The sequence below is a fragment of the Oncorhynchus kisutch genome, linkage group LG6 (assembly GCF_002021735.2).
Source record: "Oncorhynchus kisutch isolate 150728-3 linkage group LG6, Okis_V2, whole genome shotgun sequence".
In the NCBI taxonomy this organism is placed as follows: domain Eukaryota; kingdom Metazoa; phylum Chordata; class Actinopteri; order Salmoniformes; family Salmonidae; genus Oncorhynchus; species Oncorhynchus kisutch.
The window spans coordinates 28080563-28102030 of record NC_034179.2 but is presented as its reverse complement, the minus strand read 5'-3'; the positions used below and the strand labels follow the sequence as shown (position 1 = coordinate 28102030).

Sequence of the window (21468 nt, the reverse complement as noted above, 5' to 3'; positions counted from 1 at the left end):
CACCAAGTGTACAAAACATTAGGAACACCTGCTCTTTCCATGACTGACCAGGTTAAAGCTTTGATCCCTTATTGATGTCACTTGTTAAATCCACTTCAATCAGTGTAGATGAAGGGGAGGTGACAGGTTAAAGAAGGAGTTTTATTCCTTGAGACAATTCAAACATGGGTGAATGGGCAAGACAAAATAATTAAGTGCCTTTGAACAGGGTATGGTAGTAAGTGCCAGACGCACCGGTTTGAGTGTGTCAAGAACCTCAACGCTGCTGAGTTTTTCACCCTCAACTGTTTCCTGTGTGTATCAAGAATGGTCCACCACCCAGAGGACATCCAGCCAACTTAACACGACTGTGGGAAGCGTTGGTGTCAACATGCGAATTGAGGCTGTTCTGTGGGCAATTGGGTGGGCAACTCAATATTATGAAGGTGTTCTTAATGTTTTGTACACTCAGTGTATTTGGTATGTAATAAATAAATAAATATATATATATATATATATATATACATATACACAATGTAATAAATATACACCAAACTAAATTATAAATGCAACATGTAAAGTGTTGACCACATGTTTCATGACCCGAAATTAAATATCCCAGAAAGGTTCTATACACAAAAAGCTTATTTCTCTAAAATGTTGTGCACAAATTTGTTTACATCCCTGTTAGTGAGCATTGTCCTTTGCCAAGATAAACTATCCACCTGATTAGGTGTGGCATATCAATAAGTTGATTAAATGGCATGATCATTACACAGGTGCACCTTGTGCTGGGGACAGTAAAAGGCCACTTTAAAATGTGCAGTTTTGCCACACAATGTTACAGATGTCTCATACCCGGCTTCTTCACCTGCAGGATCATCTGAGGGAGGGCTGGGGGGTATTTCTGTCTGTAATAAAGCCCCTTTGTGGGTTAAAACTCATTCTGATTGGCTGGGCCTGGCTCCCCAGTGGGTGGGCCAATGCCCTCCCTGGCCCACCTATGGCTGCACCCCTGCCCAGTCATGTGAATTCCATAGATTAGAGCCTAATTTATTTATTTCAATTGACTATTTCCTTATATGAACTGTAACTCAGTAAAATCTTTGAAATTATTGCATGTTGCATTTTTATATTTTTGTTCATTATAAATATATTCCATACCTGTACAATACTTTCAGATTGTTCACAATGCTATGTTAGAAGACTTATCTCTTCAGTGGGTCATATGATTGAGTGTAGTCTGGCCCAGGAGTGGGAAGGTGAACGGAAAGGCTCTGGAGCAATGAACCGCCCTTGCTGTCTCTGCCTGGCCGGTTCCCCTCATTCCACTGGGATTCTCTGCCTCTAACCCTATTACAGGGGTTGAGTCACTGGCTTACTGGGGCTCTCTCATGCCGTCCCTGGAAGGGGTGCGTCACCTGAGTGGGTTGATTCACTGATGTGGTCGTCCTGTCTGGGTTAGCGCCCCCCCTTGGGTTGTGCCATGGCGGAGATCTTTGTGGGCTATACTCAGCCTTGTCTCAGGATGGTAAGTTGGTGGTTGAAGATATCCCTCTAGTGGTGTGGGCGCTGTGCTTTGGCAAAGTGGGTGGGGTTATATCCTTCCTGTTTGGCCCTGTCCGGGGGTGTCCTCGGATGGGGCCACAGTGTTTCCTGACCCCTCCTGTCTCAGCCTCCAGTATTTATTTATGCTGCAGTAGTTTGTGTCGGGGGGCTAGGGTCAGTTTGTTATATCTGGAGTACTTCTCCTGTCCTATTCGGTGTCCTGTGTGAATCTAAGTGTGCGTTCTCTAATTCTCTCCTTCTCTCTTTCTTTCTCTCTCTCGGAGGACCTGAGCTCTAGGACCATGCCCCAGGACTACCTGACATGATGACTCCTTGCTGTCCCCAGTCCATCTGATCGTGCTGCTAATCCAGTTTCAACTGTTCTGCCTTATTATTATACGACCATGCTGGTCATTTATGAACATTTGAACATCTTGGCCATGTTCTGTTATAATCTCCACCCGGCACAGCCAGAAGAGGAACGGCCACCCCACATAGCCTGGTTCCTCTCTAGGTTTCTTCCTAGGTTTTGGCCTTTCTAGGGAGTTTTTCCTAGCCACCGTGCTTCTACACCTGCATTGCTTGCTGTTTGGGGTTTTAGGCTGGGTTTCTGTACAGCACTTTGAGATATCAGCTGATGTACGAAGGGCTATATAAATAAATTTGATTTGATTTGATGTTATGTAATGCTCATTACTTTGCTATACAGCATGCACTGCTGATTGTATAGGCCAGCCCCTGTAGGGGAGTTGATCATGCACAGGGACCCTGGAGGGGGGAATATGGCCAACCCCAGAATTCCCAGAGCTCTCTAAAATAACCAACCACATGTTCTCCTCCGCCCAGACTGGACACGCACGTGCACCATCATATGCAAATACATTTCTCCCCCCACACTAAACGCGATCACGACACGCAGGTTGAAATATCAAAACAAACTCTGAACCAATTATATTAATTTGGGGACAGGTCGAAAAGCATTAAACATTTATGGCTAGCTAGCTAGCTTGCAGTTGTTAGCTAATTTGTCCTATTTAGCTAGCTTGCTGTTGCTAGCTAATTTGTCCTGGGATATACATGTAAACGTGCATACCTGAAATGCACAAGGTCCTCTACTCCGACAATTAATCCACACATTAAACTCGTCAACCGAATCGTTTCTAGTCATCTCTCCTCCTTCCAGGCTTTTTCTTCTTTGGACTTATATGGCGACTTATATGGCGATTGGCATCTAACTTTCATAGGTGTATTACCACGACCGACCAACCTCAGTTCCTCTTTCAATCACCCACGTGGGTATAACCAATGAGGAGATGGCACGTGGGTATCTGCTTCTATAAACCAATGAGGAGATGGGAGAGGCAGGTCTTGCACCGCGTTCAGCGTCACAAATAGACATGACTTCTATTTTAGCGCTTGGCAATGCAGACGCTCACTGGCGTGCACGAGCAGTGTGATGCAATGATTGAATAACATGTATGTGTAAATTTATTTTGCAACGCTCACGCACATGACGCAAGTGGTGTGGTCAGCATGTAACATTGAGCAATTTATTACCATGCTTTCCGTAACAACTGTCTCATTGTATTTTACAGTAACGGATTTATTGCAACTCTCTCATTTAAAATGTTGCTGATTTGACATGATCTTCTTACAGGCCTTAGTGGGAGTTAACTGTAAAAGCAATCATGGACACAAAGTCCCCAGGCAACAACACTCTCTAATCTCTCAATGGCCACCAACTCATCAGAAGTGCCAATGAACAATTCTTCTTCCTGTGATTCCATCTCCCTCTCTGCATCAGAACAAGCTGATCCCTCTCTCAGATCTGTTGTTCCTGATCAGCCTGCCTTTCTGGGCAGTCTACTACTCCGTTGACTACAACTGGGTGTTTGGTGGGCTGATGTGTAAGCTGTGTGGCAGCCTCCTCTCTCTGAATGTCTACGCCAGCATTTACTTCATCACCTGTATGAGTGTGGACCGCTACAGAGCCATTGTCTATCCCCTCCAGTCTCAGTGCAGCAGGAACCTGTGTCGGGCACGAGTGGTCAGCTGTGTGATCTGGACCATTGCTGGCCTCATGACCATCCCTACCAAGGCCTTCAGAGACACCTACCACCTGGAGGACCTGGGGGTCATGGCATGTGCCCTCATATATCCACCTACCCAGACAAACTGGTTCCCTGGCCTGGCCCTGACAAAGAACATCCTGGCCTTCTTGGTACCCTTCACGGTCATCGCCAGCTATTACTGCTGCATTGGAAAAGAGCTCCAGCAACAAGGACCGTGTGATGAAGATGGTAGTGGCTGTGGTGCTGGTCTTCTTCGTCTGCTGGTTCCCCTTCCACTTTCTGACCTTCATGGACGTCCTGAGCACCCTGGGGGTGATGCACAGCTGTTGGGTGCGCCAGGCCATCATCACCCTGATGCACTTCACCGGCTGCCTATCGGACTATGAGAGGACTCCTGTTAGATGTGTAACAGTTGACCCCAGACATCCAGGATCACCCCCAGGCCTAGTCTCCAGGGGACATTGACCCCCCCTCGTCTACTCCTAATCAGGGACACCCTGTAGGCTGGACAGAGGGCATCTAAAGTATATGTGATGGATAAACTGGCCATGTTTTCTGAGATTCATAGGCCAGTGTGATATTAACTGTGTGTGAAATATACAACTATGTGCTTTTGTCCTAGTTAAAATAATGTGATGTATATGTTGTTTTATTGTATATACATAACAAAACTATATATGTCAATCAACACAGAGCCTTCTAAACGGCAAGAAAAGGTACATGCAAACATTTACTGTAAACTGTAGAATTTGTCTATCTTGAACCATAATTAAGATTGTATTGTGTCAAATGTATAACCCTTATCTGTATACGCTATGAGTTATGTCTTCCAGACACTCTTCATTTGAATATCATAGGGCTGTGACGATTATATAATTAATTATCATGCAAATGATCATGATTCTTGTCATAAAACATTTTTTGGGACCTTGTTATGTATCATAACACATCTTTGAAAAAAATATTATAACACAGCTTTGGTGACCCCCATCTCAAAAACGAATGGTTTTGACCACTTTGAACATATGGGTATGAAGCTTTTCCTCTTCATGTAAAAATTGAACATTTCTATTGTGTAAACTATATCTACTTGAAAATGAAGTTGCATCCCCCTCACCCTCCCCCTCTGAAAATGAAGTTGCATCCCCCTCACCCTCCCCCTCTGAAAATGAAGTTGCATCCCCCTCACCCTCCCCCTCTGAAAATGAAGTTGCATCCCCCTCACCCTCCCCCTCTGAAAGTTGCATCCCCCTCACCCTCCCCCTCTGAAAATGAATGTATGAAGATGATTATGGAGATTTTTCTTTCACAGTTATTGTCCATAAATGTCAGTTAAATGATTATACAGTGATTGTGCCAGCCCTAATAAGAATACAATGATTCATAATGATATAACTGTCTGGCTGTCTTCTTGGTGTGAAAACGAAACCCCCATTCAATGCTCAAGTTGAACAAACATGGGAAAGCCAGGGACTAGAGTTTGTATCACAGTGTAGCAATTTTAATATGCATTTCATTGTTTTTCCATACAATCAAAACTAACCTCTTTTTTCTCCTGACATTTGTTTTTGCAACCATCATAGAGACAACGAAGACACTGAGTAACAAGCATTGATATAGGCTCTGTTTTACTGCCACTCTGTGGTTGGGTTTGAGAAGCGCAGATGCAACGTAATTGTCTTTGATGATAATTCCATAGTTTTTGCTTCAAATTGTTATTTTAGTTATTAAAACTCATCCAGACCCATCATATTATCAGCTAATATGAACATTATATGAAGATTACAATAAACAGAAAAGTTCAATGCAAATTAAGGTGACATGTAGGTCTAAATACTCATACTTCAATACTGTTTCCTGCAGTGGCATAACCTTGAAGGGATAGTTACCCCAAATTACAAAATGCGATCCATACTTTGGTTTAGTTTCCCTGACAGTATCTGTCAAGGGACAGATATTAGCATTTTTCGTGAATCATGTCCAAATCATCTGAAAGTATCTAAAATTGATTGTAAAGCTCAAAGTCACAGTGGATGATTTGAACATGATGTGTAAAAAATTATAATATCGGTCCCATGACTTGATTGGGATTGGTGCCACAATGCTAACAATTGCCAGGGAAACTAAACCAAAGCATGGACTGCTGTCATACTTTGTCCATTGACTGCTTACAGAGCAAGGAACCCAATATGTACTTTGGGTGAAGTATCCCTTGTAATATGACAACAGGCTGTGTGATCTTTTCTTTCCTCTCAGGAAATGATATGATTTCCTGTAGGTGGTACCATACCATAAATACTACCATACTGAATGTGTGTCAGTTCTATTCAAAGAAATGTCAAGCTTCAGTATCATAGAGAATGTTTCTGTTTACCACGGGGCTATCAGCAAGGCCACTACTGAGATGATCCTGGGTGCAGTGGGGAGAGATGGGAGTTATCTACTCCGAGACAGTGAGAGTTTGCCCAACACCTACTGCCTATGTGTTCTGTGAGTACCTCAACAGTATTGTTAATCCATTGTATGTTTTTGACCACCTAACATCATGTGACCATACATATTTTAAACATGTAGGTTTAGTTATTGCCATTTTGATTGACTTATGCTATGAATTCACATTTGCTGTTCTGATGGAAATGTACTTAGAATAATAATTTCTCAGCAAGGCGGTGGATAACAATGTTACAGAATTAATCATCAGATAGATGATATGACATGCATATTTGTATGACACACACCTGTGTTTCCATCTTTCTGATTCATGCTCATACAGACTGGATGTTCCATTTCATTTAACTCCAATTTACACAAACTATATAATACCATAAATACTGGACTATAATTTACAGTACGATTAAACAACATGTTTTTATGTTATTTTCACAAAAAGATGCAAAGATGTTGTCTACACCTACAGAATGTTCCAAATCAATGAGGGGTCCTGGACAGTTGAGGTGAGTAAAGAGAAGAAACAGTAATGTTATCAATATCCATTGGTTAATAGTAGATTACTGCATGGACACACATGAATTGCTACAATATACTGCACATTCAAGCACATTTTCTTACATTCTAATTATAGAAAGCATATCCCTTAAGAGGTATGGCCTCAAAACACTAGATACAAAATTATAAAATGGTATTGTATTATTGATATTTAGTAGACCAACCAACCAGGAAAAAGTGCTTGCTTTTAATTTATTTTCTACTTGTTACAGGCTCTCATACATGCTAGATCAAACAATGATGGAAGTTAGGCCAGATGCCTACACCTTTAAAACGACTTGTTTTAAAAAATACAGTACCAGTCAAAAGTTTGGACACCAACTCATTCAGGGGTTTTCCTTTATTTGTACTATTTTCTACATTGTAGAATAATAGTGAAGACATCAAAACTATGAACTAACACATATGGAATCATGTAGTAACCAAAGAAGTCTGCCAAAGAATGCCAAGTGTGCAAAGCTGTCATCAAGGCAAAGGGAGGCAACTTTGAAGAATCTCAAATATGAAATATATTTTGATTTGTTTAAAAATGTTTTGGTTACTACATGATTCCATATGTGTTATTTCATAGTTTTGATGTCTTCACTATTATTCTACAATGTAGAAAACAGTAAAAATAAAGAAAAACCATTGAATGAGTACTGTAGGTGTGTCCAAACCTTTGACTGGTACTGTATGAGCAAAATATATTACATTTTATGTAGAATGGAAAGCCAGACAAAATTAAACGGGCCTATTTATATAATGAATATGAATTCGGAGGGCAGACATTATTAAATATTAAAGCATTAGACCTCTCTCTAAAGGCTTCAGTCATACAAAAGCTATACTTAAAACCAAACTGGTGCTCTAGCAGATTAGTAAGAATGGCTCACCCCGTGTTCAAGAATGGCCTTTTGCCCTTCGAGTGGCACAGTGGTCTAAGACACTGCATGTCAGTGCAAGAGGCGTCACTGCAGTACCTGGTTCGAACAATTGGCCCAGCGTTGCCCGGGTTTGGCCGTCATTGTAAATAAGAATTTGTTCTTAACTGACTTGCCTAGTTAAATAAAGGTTAAATGTATATACATTAAAAAAAAATCTGATTAGTCTCTCACTTTCGGTTATTTGAAAATGAAATAATCTCCAAAATATCACTATTTTTAAAACAAGCCATAGAAAGTTGTTTGCAATTTCAGTTTAATCCACCAGAAAAGACAGAAGAAATATTACAACAAATATTATGGTTAAACTGAAATATACTACTTGATTTAAAAAAAACTGTACAGATGAAAAATGTTCAGGCCTTCTGTACATCTTACTGTAGAAAGTATTGTTGAAAAAAAGTCTAGGTTGGAACTACTGCTATTACAATAAAATATATACATTTTATTTTGAACTGGAATAAACTGATTAATCACATCACACAGATGAAGACCAGAAAACACACACACACACACAGTCCTAATGAGAGGTGTGTGTGGCTGGTTTAAAGTTATCAACAAGTATGTCTATTCTGGGCTCAGTTTTTGACAGTGCAACCCTGTTTCTGTACTGTAGCTTCCTGCTGTTGATGAGCAACCCAAAATTGTGAGTGTTTGCCTCAAAAAGCGTCTTGCTTCAATCAGTTTATTCCAGAATAAAAAGTATTACTTGTAATTTAACAGCAACAGTTCCAAGCTAAACTTGTTTTTAACAGTAATTTCTACAGTAAGATGTACAGTAGGCCTGAATGTTATATCTTCATCTGTACTGTTACTTAGGGTTGCACTATCAGTACAGTAGCTAACTTGCTTTGCCTAACGTTAGCTAGCTATTAGCTGTGTACAAGGGGAATGTTTGAAAGAGAAAAATCACATATAGTACTATGAGCGATAGTACTCCCTTATTTCTGACAACAATGCCTTGCTAGCTGACTTACTTTTCTACTGTCGAAGCACTGTTTCCTGAATCATTGTGCCCTGTTCTGAAATAACTCCCTGGGTTTACCGTCATGCTGTGGATGTTTGGTCAGGATGTTTCGTTTTAATTTGTTAGTTTTGAGAGACTCATTCCAAAGCACTTCCCTGCACCAAACCCATTGTGGGCACTCGTTATTTTTCAAAGTTTGTATGAAACCAAGAGAGATCAAATCAAATATTGCTGTATGAGTTCATTTGATGACAGTGGTGAGTGATGGCAGGTGAGTGAGTGGCTGACGGCGCATCATCTGCTGCTGAACGACAGCGCTTCAGCGTGTGTGTTGCCGAGTGATCTACAATAAAACTGCAGAAAAAATATGAGGTAAAACGCGAAGCACACGGGCATCTCCCTCCCACTTGCGCAGCTGCCAAACTGAGCTCAGACACGGCTGCTAAAAGCATGTCCGCGACCCACTTTGCCATACCGATTACAAAATAGGGGGGTCATTGTCCAATTAGAAGACCCATTTGCGACCAAGCTTTAACTTCCTGACTGATGTCTTGAGATGTTGCTTCAATATATCCACATCATTTTCCTTCTTCATGCTGCCATCTATTTTGTGAAGTGCACCAGTCCCTCCTGCAGCAAAGCACCCCCACAACATGATGCTGCCACCCCCGTGCTTCACAGTTGGGATGGTGTTCTTTGGCTTGCAAGCCTAAGCCTCCCCATTTTCCTCCAAACATAACAATAGTCATTATGGCCAAACAGTTCTATTTTTGTTTCATCAGACCAGAGGACATTTCTCCAAAAAGTATGATCTTTGTCCCATGTGCAGTTGCAAACCATAGTCTGACTTTTTTTATGGTGATTTTGGAGCAGTGGCTTCTTCCTTGCTGAGCGGCTTTTCAGGTTATGTCAATATAGGACTTGTTTTACTGTGGATATAGATACTTTTGTACCTGTTTCCTCCAGCATCTTCACAAGGTCCTTTGCTGTTGTTCTGGGATTGATTTGCACTTTTTGCACCAAAGTACTTTCATCTCTAGGAGACAGAACACATCTCTTTCCTGAGCGGTATGATGGTTGCATTGTCCCATGGTGTTTATACTTGCGTACTATTGTTTGTACAGATGAACGTGGTACCTTCAGGAGTTTGGAAATTGCTCCCAAGGATGAACCAGACTTGTGGAGGTCTACCATTTTTTTTTACGAGGCCTTGTCTGATTTCTTTTAATTTTCCCATGATGTCAAGCAAAGAGGCACTGAGTTAGAAGGTAGGCCTTGAAATACATCCACAGGTACACATCCAATTGACTCAAATGATGTCAATTAGCCTATCAGAAGGTTCTAAAGCCAGGACATCATTTTCTGGAATTTTACAAGCTGTTTAAAGGCACAGTCAACTTAGTATATGTAAACGTCTGACCCACTAGAATTGTGATACAGTGAATTATAAGTGAAATAATCTGTCTGTAAACATTTGTTGGAAAAATAACTTGTGTCATGCACAAAGTAGATGTCCTAACCGACTTGCCAAAACTATAGTTTGTTAACAAGACATTTGTGGAGTAGTTGAAAAATTAGTTTTAATGACTCCAACCTAAGTGTATGTAAACTTCTGACTTCATCTGTATATGACAGGTGTGTGCTTTTTGAAATCATGTTCAATCTACTGAATTTACCACAGGTGGACTTGAAGTTGTAGAAACATCTCAAGGATGATCAATGGATACAGGATGCACCAGAGCTGAATTTCGAGTCTCATAGCAAAGGGTTCTTATGAATTCTTATGTAAATAAAATACTCCACTTTTTTTTAAATACATTTGCAAACATTTTTAAAAACCTGTTTTTGAGTATAGGGTATTGTGTGTAGATTGATCATTTGTTTTATTTAGTCAATTTTAGAATAAGCCAATAACGTAACAAAATGCGGAAAAGTCCGAATACTTTCCGAATGCGATGTAGGTTCAGAACATTTGTGAAACTTTACAGCACAGTTGAAAAAATATGACAAATAGAAATATAAACTGAATGGTCTTTGGAGATAGATGGGAGGGGTTGAGGGTACTTGAAGGATGGGACTAAAAACAAACAAAAGATACACGCTGAGAAAACTACGGGAGACCCCACTGAACCAGGAGAGCTTTACCTTGTAAGAATCTTGACTTTCGGGGCCAGAGATATTGAAACTGAAATGTAATTTTTAAGCAGCCAAATAGGATAGATTCTGACCAAATTTACTGAACATAAATATATGACTAATTCCATGATGTAAAAATGTATATAATACGTAGCACGTTATCCGGCCTTACTATATCTATCACCCCAATGCATTACCACCCTGCATCCCACTGCTGGCTTGCTTCTGAAGCTAAGCAGGGTTGCTCTTGTTCAGTCCCTGGATGGGAGACCAGATGCTGCTGGAAGTGGTGTTGGAGGGCCAGTAGGAGACACTCTTTCCTCAGGTCAAAAAAATATATATCTTGATTGGGGACACTGCCCTAAGTAGGGTCCTGTCTTTCTGGTTGGGATGTTAACCGGGTGTCCTGGCTCTCTGAGGTCATTGTATTGTAAGAGTAGGTGTGTTAACCCTGGTGTCCTGGCTAAATTCCCAATCTGGCCCTCATACCATCATGGTCACCTAATAATCCCCAACTTACAATTGGTGCTTTCATCCCCCTCCTCTCCCCTGTAACTATTCCCCAGGTTGTTGCTGTAAATGAGAACAGTGAACTTACCTGGAAAAATAAATTGTTGTTTGATCTAGCATGGATGACAGAATGTAGCAGCAAACAAAAAACGCAAGCACTTTTTTCCAGGTTGGCTGGTCTACTAAATTACCTTATAGTTATTTTGGAAATAGTAAACTCTATCCTGACTTGACCTGAATGAACAGATAAGGCGTTTCTGTGTTTCAGACAAACCCTGGAGTAGACACACGATTATTCAGGAAGATAAGGAATCTGATAGCTGCCTTTGGTAAACCAAACCAGGGCCTGGAGATGCCCCTCCTCTATCCAGTTGAAAACCAGCACACTGACCTGCAGTAGCCATGAGATGATGGCTCCTCTTCAAAGATAAAAACTTTGACAACAATATATTTGAAGAACTGTGAAATTATTCAAATTAAATCATTTATGAGTATTTATTTTTTGTTTTTGTATATTGTTTAAATCACATTGTTTGATTAACTATTTTTTAATGTCCAGTTCAATTTAAACCAGTGGTACTCATATTATTTCATGATACAATGAAATAAACATCAAAACATACGGACAAAGAATTTGCACATTTATTTATTAAAAGTCAAACCTTCAAAGTACCTTGTTTTGAACATGAACTTTCCACACCCAATATATTAATTTCTCATTATTTACACCCACTTCCTGGAGCACTTGCAGAAAATACATGCCGCTTGGTCAAAGCCCAGAGTAGAAAATGCAGTCAAGCAATAGTGTTTTCATACCATCAGTCTACATAGTATACCGTATATCACAAATGTATCTTGGCAATCTCATCATCTTCGCTCTCAGACTAAGACAGTATCATCAATTGGACCACCAATGGGCAGAGAATTATCAATTATAGGGAGTACTATCAATTAATTTACCCAAAATATGTTATATAGCATATCATATAGCCTACGTTTTATACAATAGATTTTTTTGCAATACAACCCAATGAGAATTAAAGTAAAAAACAACAGATAAGGTTGCACAGAATTATATATTGATGAACTTCACAGTATTAAAGTGAATATCAGAATATAGGGTGTTTGGCTTCGTCCAACAGCACTTCATGCTTTTGGTTCAGACTTTTCCACAGTGCTAAATGTTTCATTTCCGTATGAGAAGCTTAGAAAACAAATGTCAGCACACAAACCATACAGATCCCAATTACAAAATTACTTGACAACAATACAACCAAATTGTGTGTGTGGGTAATGCGTGAGGGTGGATGGCTGGACAACATTTTACTTTTTAAACCCCTCTTTTTCGGTTCCAAACATGTCATACTCTGATCAAAATAAATTAAATAATTAAAATGAATTCCCAGACTTAAAAGTCAGTCTCAGGAAATAAGGAGGTTTCTTAGATCTTTCAAAGGACTGAATAAACTATTGCTTTACTAAGGCTTGTTTAATTAGGGCTGCATGGAAAATATTTGAGCTGTTGTGAAGATGGGGTAGCGGATGTCGAAATTTCTCAGATAATTTCTGTGGAATACTAGACACAGAGGCATATAGCACTACTTACAATCTTTTCACAGAGGAATAGGAATGACTAATACTGTAACACAATGTGACTTAGCAGTAAATTAAGCACCAAAAAAAATGTGTAAATATTGAAACATGGTTTCCAATTCGTTTTATTTGTGGGAAACAGCTACTCTCTGTGTGCATTTCTTTTTGAAAAATCATCCTCCGTATCCACTATATTCGACCTGTAACTGGTACACACATAGGCTCGTCAGCCACGTAATGTGAATTTGTCCTCTTCTCTTGCTGCTTTTCAACCTGTTATGATGTCCTGCTCCGGATGTAAAGTCTATATTTCTATCCACTTGGTAAACTTGAAGTGTGCCTTGTCCTACATGTATGGACTTTTTTATTTTTTATCATGCAAACGATTGATTCTTACTAATTCATGACGTTTGGGTTTCTCAGTGGCAGCAGAGACTTATCTTCTGTACCGTCTGACAATTTTTTATTTATTTCACGTTTATTTAACCAGGTAGGTCTTATTTAATTGACTTGCTAGCTCAAATATTTATATTACTGGGACACTTCGGTCTTTCTAAACAGGGTATGGTAAAGATTGCCTTGTAATGGCATCAGAATAATTAAGGTACAATGAATGTAATACCTGTGAATTACAATATGATGAGGTATTTGCAGCATTTACACTATGATTTAGCACTTTGTATAGGCCACTATAGTCTGCCCTGCAAGCTCCACTCCATAAGGATTCTAGTCCAGTAGATCAATTATAGAAATAATAACCTTTTTCATGGTATGGAAAGATGTTTTTTGAATTGTCATCCTTCAAAGTTTTTTTAAGAGCAGAAAGGCACAAGCTCCACCCAGATAATACATTATATTTTACAATAAGCAATTTGTAAAAAAAAAATATATATAATAATAATGTAAACTATACTGTACAGGTTTTCAGCATGAATACTTTTTCCCGTTGCTCTGTGTAACTCCAGTGATCACTTCTATTGACAGGATTAACGATTAATAATCAGTAACAACACATCAAGTTAAGCACTTGTATCTCGCTAAAGCACTTGCTATATACAATTTAATGTGTCTAAACCCACACAATCTACTCCATTGTACCACCAGAACTTCAAATACGCAGGAAGCAGCAATCCCCGATGCCAGTGAGTCTCGTAGTCACAAAAGAAGACTGTAGCTGTCACTACCATTTCTCAAAAGATCAGAGAGATATGTACTGTATAAACTGAAATGAGAGAAATTCACAACACTGTTATACATACAGTATGTATAAAGATGAATTATATGGTAATGAACTTGATATAGCGTCTCATCTCAGATTCAGCATATCTAACAGTTTACAAAGTAGGTCAAATTACAGAAGCTAGCTAAATCACTCAAATGAAAGACAGTCAAGAGCTTCAAATGATTAACTCATTCTCAGAAAAAACTAAACAATCCAAACACAGGTGAAACAAAATACCATCATTTGTCACTTTTAAAGGCAGTTGTCTTTTTCTTATTTTATCGTCATCATTCTAGAAAAAACAGTACAACAAATCATTGTATGTCTAAAAACAGACTGTCTTTGGTGAAGGGGAACCCACGGCAGTAGAGAAGCAAGATGCCGCTGTTACCTCCTCCCTATTTCACTTTGCCTCATGAAGTGAATGTTGTTGGCACTGTCAGAGAGCTCCAGGTACTGCTCCACGGAGAGCACGAAGTAGCCATCATAGCCGGGCACCTGTCCAGTGGAGAGCAGCTGCTGCCTCTCCCCCTCTGTCCAGAGCCTGGAGCCCTCCTCTCCTTCCTCCAGCCTCCTTTGCTCGATGACCCAGGCCTGCTCCACCGCCCTCTGCCGGGCCACCTCCAGCACATGCTCCCTCTCCTCTTCCTCTGTGGCCCCGTAGCGGATGTTGAAGCACAGAGTCCCGTGCTGCATCTGGATGTCAGCGAAGCGCCTAGTCCTCCCACCCACCACTGTCGTCATCTGGGACACGGTCATGTTGATGCCGTTTTCCAGGACGCGACCCACTCCGGTGTGGCCGACCACTCCCAGGTCCCCCTCCAACAGGCCAGGCTTGATAAAGTAGTGAGTGTCCAGACCGCCCACCGTGAAGTGCAGGCCGGAGAGGTAGACCGCGTGGTTTAGGATTGCTGCCACACGTCGGCTGTCCTCGCTCGCCACCCCAATGATTTCGGTGGTGACGACATTATCTCTGATGGCAAACTTGACGCCCTTACCAAAGATGGAGGAGATGGCAGAGAAGCGGGGCCTCCGGCCATGCCACGCCCCCAGCTGACCACTCACCTTACGCATAGGCAGCCGGTCCAGAGAGATGAAGTTCTTCAGGTGTTTCTGCAACTCACACTGGATACCCAACAGAACCTGGCAGACAAACACACATGGGATGGTTATCTAATGATAATAAGGATTATGAGGAGGTTATGTAATATCTAAGGATCATACTGGAGATTAGGCTATGTCTAGGCCTAGTCTAGGTTTAGCTCACCTTACTAGGGTCCCAGTCTTGTGTTTTGGTTTGAGTCCTCATCATTTCATAGGTTTGCTCCATGCTCTCCACCTCCGGTTTGGGGTAACCAGGGACAACATTGTGGAGCTGGAACCCAAACAGTTGCAACCAACTGCTAATGTCTGGAGACAGAAGGTATTGAGGAGTCAATGACAGGGCATAGAATTTTAGATTTTGTCATGCAACACAATTGAGAGTCCTATTTTCTATAGTTTAAATGTTTGTCTTCAGGAAGTAGACATAGTTTACCTGTAGTGAACTTGGTGACATCCTGTAACTCTCCAACCGGGTAGTTGTTTTTGAAGGAGTAGAGGTTGAAAGGCTTCGGGTTGATGCTGAGCTCCATCCACAGGTTATGGTTGGGAGTGGTCCACCTCCCAGCCACCACATCATAGTCCCTCCTCCCCAGGTGGACCAGCTTTGTCAGCGCGTCATATAGACCGCCTTGGAACCCGATGATCAGCTGAAATGATGGGTTTGAGTCTTGGTAGATGTCTCCGTAAGGGGTGTAAAGCATCTCCTTGACGATGTGTCCTCGGCTACTGAAGATGGCCAGTGGCGTGCCAGAGTTATCACAGGCTACGTAGTACTCCTCCCCGCTGCTCAGCTCCATGGCGATGAGGTGTCCCTGCAGGTCATAGTACAGGGAAGTGATCTCAGAGCTGGAGTGGTTGTACATGTGGGTCACCCTGGTGGGTTTGGTCAGGTCAGCGTAGAAGAACTGCAGCTGCTGGCCGTCACTGGTCCTGCTGGCCACCCGCCTGCCCAGGCCATCGTAGCGGTAGTGAACACTCCTCTCTGACACTTTGTCAAACGCTTTAGCAAGCAGCCCGTTGGAGTTGTAATCAAACATGACATTGCCCCGCAGGTGAAGAAAGCCATCTTCATCCATTTTGTACTGAATTTCTCCGAGTCGTGTTATGCGGTCTCGTAAGTCATAGCGCAGCGGCGTGAGTCTAGCACTGTTGCCATGACTCAGTAAATTAATGTTGCCATTGAGGTCGTAACTATAGCGCCACTGTGGCCTATCATTCACCGACACAGCCTGGAGCTGACTATCAGCATCATACTCGTATGAGTAGCGTGTGATGTTGTTATCCACACCAATTCTGATGTCACAGATAGTGATGCGGCCCATGTTGTCATACTGCACTGTCATCCAGTAGGCAATAGACTTCAGGATCTCGTACTGGACCTCAATTACTTGTCCGTTCGCATTAAATATCTTAGTGTGCTTCATGATGTGTGTAGTGATCACTTGATTGAGGTCATAGTTTATGACACTGAATTTTCCAAACTGTTCAATCCTTCCAGACACGTCAACATAACGGTAAAGGTCAATGGGAAGAGGAGTTTCATTGATCATGGCCTGCATGCTGGTGACCCGGAAGTTATTATAGCTGTAGTCAAATCTGGCATTCACCAGGCCCTCCACACTAAACCTATAGATCTGTCTCCCAACCAGAGGACCTGTGGGGAGAAGGATGAGGTAATTAAAGTTAGATTTCTCAACATTTATAAGATGAAATCACAATTTCATCTTTAAAAAAAACTCAGGCATAAATGAAACAGTCTTTTATAATGAAGTACATTTGCATGACTCTAGCAGCTCTTCAAAGTTTGAAGACATACTTATTGTATCATCAATAGCAGAGCAGAGATACCCAGAAGACTAATCCAATACCTGAAACAGTCTTGTTCACACCCATATGGATTGCACATTATAAAACAGAGGCAAAGTATTTGTATGTCTGCCTAAACTAAACTAAAGAACTAAAGCAGAATTAAAGACTTGTACATTTTAATCACTTCTGTCCTTAGGATATGAAAATTGCATTGAGATGGTTGCATGATATCATGTGCCTGCAAATGAAGTTGGAGGCTGCTGACCTGTGATGCTTGAAATTGCAGGGGTGTGATACATTCAAAGCAATTGAATGGCAGTTAATTAATGTGGGCTTATTCACTCTCCCATTCAGCTCTGTAAAGGCCTCTAACAACATATTCAATACCTTCAGTTGGGCTCAAACCAGCTGAGATCTCACTAAAAAGACAGGCCTAGCCTACTGTATGATACTTAGTGTACTGTAGGTATGAGAAAAGGTTCATTCATTTGACATCTACACTACTGAAGTGATAAAGTGTGTAATAGGCAGTGGTGTAAAATACTAAGTAAAATACTTTGAGGTACTACTTTAGTAGTAGCTGCTTATATTTTTTACTCGACTTCATTGCTTTTTTTTATTAGATTACTTTTTACCCAATTGGTAGTTACAGTCTTGTCCCATCGCTGCAACTCCCATACGGACTCAGGAGAGGCAAAGGTTGACATTGACACAATGCCCGCTTAACCCAGAAGCCATGGGTCTCCCGGTCACCTGCAACAGAGCCTGTGTGACCACTAGGATCTCTAGTGGCACAGCTAGCACTGCGATGCTGCGCCACTCAGGTCACTTAATTCCTAAAGAAATTATGTACTTTTTACTCCCACACATTTTCCCTGACAACCAAAAGTACTCATTACATTTTGAATGCTCAGGCAGGACAGCAATATTGTCGAATTCACGCACCTCTATCAATATAACCCATTGTAATCCCAACTGCCTCGGATCTGGTGGACTCACTAAACACATAAATACTGTGTTTGTAAATTATGTTTGAGTGTTGGTGTGCCCTTGGCTTTCTGTAAAAAAATAAAAATACATTTTGGGGATGCCTGGTTCACTTAATATAAGGAATTTGATGTATGGCATTTACTTTTATGTTGTACTTTTACAGAAGTATCCTGTAGCCTGTCGTGTAATGCTTGACCCGTTCACTTTAACACCACAAGACAAGAAAATGGCCAAAAAGAGTAGAACCAGCTAATCTGCTTTAACTCTATGATTGGACTTTTAGATGTTTCTTTTGAAAAACAAAATATTAAAAATTGAATAGTTTCACCATTTTAAAATGAGAGTTCAGTTCACGTAACAGGGTTGACCTTAAAATGAGGGACAGATGTAAATTAATCACTAATCATATAAAATAAATAATCTTTAAAGCAACAAAATAACTAGGGCTTTACAATGGTGACATTTTGGGATTAAGTTGGTTAATGTCTTCCTAGAAGTGACAGTGTTGACAGAGAAAGATGTTGAAATGCTGAATTTTGGCCCTATTGCAAACCTTTATTCATATTTAATTCTCCATGTGGTCTATATTAAAAATGGCAGTTCATTTAATAGAACAGGCTTTTAAAATTCAATATTCAAATATCAAAGGAACGCAAAAGGCACTCATTTCATGGAATGACCCAGCTACATTTTCTAGTAATATATCCAGGCTTATCATTGAGCCTGCCAAATCCACCGGCCAGGCTATATAATACATTCTTAAGTATTCTCATCCATGCTCTCGCCTACCATCATCCCTCTCTCTGCTGTCCCTGATTGCTTATTTGCTTCAAATCAGACTTATTGTGGCCCAGCTAGTGGAGGACCTGGGATACTATTAAGTACAGGTTCATGTCAATTCGTTAGGAGAAAATCGAGGTGTATCTGTGCATGGAGACCAGGAGAGACCAGCAGAGTATGGTGACCCCCAACAGAGAGGCATGGATGTCTCAAAAGGACAGAATACAAGTCTGTGAAGCTGAGGAAATTGCTCATCAGTGCACAGCAGCACTCCCAATCTCCAACTATCCAGAATGGTTTCTGATTTGGTGCCCTATATAATCAGTGTGCAATTCCATATTGGCTTTATAGGGATTTCAAATCCCAACAAAGTTTCGGAGTCATCCATAGGTTCCAAAAATAGATTTCAACTTAGCAGGATGAATAGGATATATAAATTCTCATGGGTGAATTATTGGGGCCATACACCTGAGGATATATTTCAAGAGGTGCTAATAGTGTACTTCATGATGGTATGCTCAATCTCTCAAAGCAGACTTATATGTCAAACTTTAAGTCTTGTCTGACATAAAGCATTATCAGAATTGCTTATAGTGATAAGAACTCACAATAAAGGATAATCCTCAGCTATGCCTAAAGGCCTCCTCATCTCATATAGTTTATTGTATTATACTCCTGCAGAGGCACAGCCATTTGTGGTTTCGTTTCTTACATTAACCTGTCATAATACATTCCATTATAAAAATCAATAAGCTACTTTATGGCATGCCATTCATTTTGAATCTATCTTATCTTCTTGTCATTATGTGAGGATCATACGTCATTACTGAAGTTTAACTGGCTTGTTTTCGTTTGTAACGTTCTTCAGCACTATTCCCCATTAAGTTAACTAGAAGGTTGGTCTGTTTTGTGGTACCTGTCTGTCTGTAGCGGATGGTGCACATGAAGCCCTGGTTCATGAGGTGGATGGTCTTCACCCCCCCAGAGGCCTCTTCGTAGGTGTAGGTGACCAGGGTGGTGTCGTACAGGATCTCTGCCAGGCGGGACTGGCGTGTGTAGTGGTAGAGGATACGGCGGCCCGTGCCCAGGTACAGAGTCTGGAGCAGGCGGCCATCATGGCTGTAGTCCTGGATCACAGAGGCTCCGCTGCTGTCTGGAGGGCTGTAGGTGTTCCTGTAGTAGCCCACTGACAGCATGGACTGCAGACTGTGACGCACCATACTGGGCATGGTCACAGATAACAGGTAGTCTGTGTGGTCATACTCAAAGGTGTACCGCCGCTGGCTGTGCAACAGCAGCATGACCGACTGCAGAACACACAAACAAAAGTAGATTAATACTCTGAGCTACAGACTGCCACCTAATTCATATATATATATATATACAGAACAAACTAAAATCTTTATGCATTGGACTCTTTCTGGATCCATCACGTCTAGCAAATGACTGAATACCTTCTCCAGGAAAGTGTAGCTCCATATCTTCCCACTGGTCCATGTTCTGGAAACCACCTTCCCGTTCTCATACTCCAGTTTCTCTGACCAGTTACCCCTCTGGATGCTGGTCACCAGGCCTGCTGGAGAATAGGTCACATTCACCTCATTGTACTTGCTGCTGGGAGACCAGACGATGGGACGACCCATCTGGTCATAGAGGATCTGCAGGGTGAACTTGCGGTGGTCGTCATAGATCTTGCCCACTCGTGTGGCTTGGTTAAAGTCTATGGACAGCACATTTCTGTTGTGAGCCTGGGGTTGGTGAGAGACAAGAATGACACTTGAGTGAGTGGGACAGCCATTCCTCTGACTAATACTACAGCTATTGACTATTTCTCCTAAAAGTTTGCTGTTTTATCTAGATAACAATGATGCAAATGTTTCAAAAACAAATCCACTGTGCCGATTTCAAATGGAGGCTTTTAAAGACTTCAGTGTGATGGTAAATGAGTGTTTCACCATTAATAGCAATTCAGACAGGCAGTAATGGAGCTGAATGTTCCCTCTCTGCCTCAGCTCAACTAGAAATGGGCCCTAAATGCTTTTATTTCATTTAATCCTAATTTGGAGGAGGAATAAGTCAAACATTCTGCACCCTTTCCCCCCTCATTATCCTCCTCTCTCTGACAGAGTCATCATCGTCTCTCCCTCTCTCATGTTCAATGAAGTCTGGGTTACAATTGATTTTCCATTTTCACTGTCTGAATCTAAAAATATTCCACCAAGAAGTTCTAGGGATCCATAATATTTGAGCAAGCCATGTGTAAATGTGACTCGTTTCAGTAAACTAGGCGTATGTTGCGCGCGTCTTCACAGGAGAGGCATTTGAATGTAAACTTTTTTGCTCAAAATGTGTTTTATTTTGGCAGAAATGCCTTCTGGAACATGTGAACTTTCATGTGCCTTAACAAACTTGCATGCCATCTGTAAATAGGAATAAAATAGTTAAATTTCAAGTTGGTTTAGCCACAGAAAAAGGTAGGAACCTTCCCGCTAGCCATGATTGGCTTGGACATACCAAGAGATAAGTTTAGATTGGTCTGCCATGTAGCACGCTTCTGTCTATAACATAAGCTGCTCAGTATGTGAAGGTAATCCTTTCTAATGCAGCTTAAAAAAAAAAAAAAGATTTCACAAACAACTGAAAAAGTATTGCTAATGCTCTCCACATTCTGGAGGACCGAGTTTTGAAATCAGTGGAATGTCCGGTGGAAGCAGACTGTTGTATTAAACACCTGTCTCCGGGTTACATTTTAAAACGAAGGGCAACTGTGGCATCCATGACATAGAGGGAGAAACATTCATCCATGTATAGAGTAAGAGAGTCTAGCTA

General features: G+C 41.1%; 2 protein-coding genes and 1 pseudogene across 2 annotated transcripts in view; 2 read left to right on the top strand and 1 right to left on the bottom strand.

The window, feature by feature from the left end:
* Nucleotides 1-3295: 3295 nt before the first annotated feature.
* Nucleotides 3296-4752, top strand: LOC109891770 (type-2 angiotensin II receptor-like; annotated as a pseudogene).
* Nucleotides 4753-5895: 1143 nt separating this feature from the next.
* Nucleotides 5896-13003, top strand: LOC109892601 (SH2 domain-containing protein 1A). Its single transcript, XM_020485262.2, has 3 exons — nt 5896-6089; nt 6490-6553; nt 11410-13003. The coding sequence occupies exons 1-3, from the start codon at nt 5935-5937 to the stop codon at nt 11539-11541; spliced, it is 351 nt and encodes a 116-aa protein (XP_020340851.1). The 5' UTR covers nt 5896-5934; the 3' UTR covers nt 11542-13003.
* LOC109892602 (teneurin-1) overlaps nt 11772-21468 on the bottom strand; it is a 223541-nt gene continuing 213844 nt past the window's right edge. The window contains exons 28-32 of the mRNA XM_020485263.2: nt 20094-20387; nt 19556-19946; nt 15494-16714; nt 15224-15366; nt 11772-15099 (exon numbers count right to left, since the gene is read on the bottom strand). Coding sequence (XP_020340852.1) covers nt 14344-15099; nt 15224-15366; nt 15494-16714; nt 19556-19946; nt 20094-20387 — 2805 coding nt within the window. The 3' untranslated portion in view covers nt 11772-14343. The remainder of the gene's footprint in view (nt 15100-15223; nt 15367-15493; nt 16715-19555; nt 19947-20093; nt 20388-21468) is intronic.

What these genes read in the sequence shown, in the direction of transcription:
- LOC109892601 (XM_020485262.2), top strand. Translation starts at nt 5,935, where the DNA reads ATGTCAAGCTTCAGTATCATAGAGAATGTTTCTGTTTACCACGGGGCT. An exon ending in ACCTACTGCCTATGTGTTCT is followed by an intron (nt 6,090 to 6,489) that starts GTGAGTACCTCA and finishes TTTCACAAAAAG; the next exon opens with ATGCAAAGATGTTGTCTACA. An exon ending in AGGGGTCCTGGACAGTTGAG is followed by an intron (nt 6,554 to 11,409) that starts GTGAGTAAAGAG and finishes TCTGTGTTTCAG; the next exon opens with ACAAACCCTGGAGTAGACAC.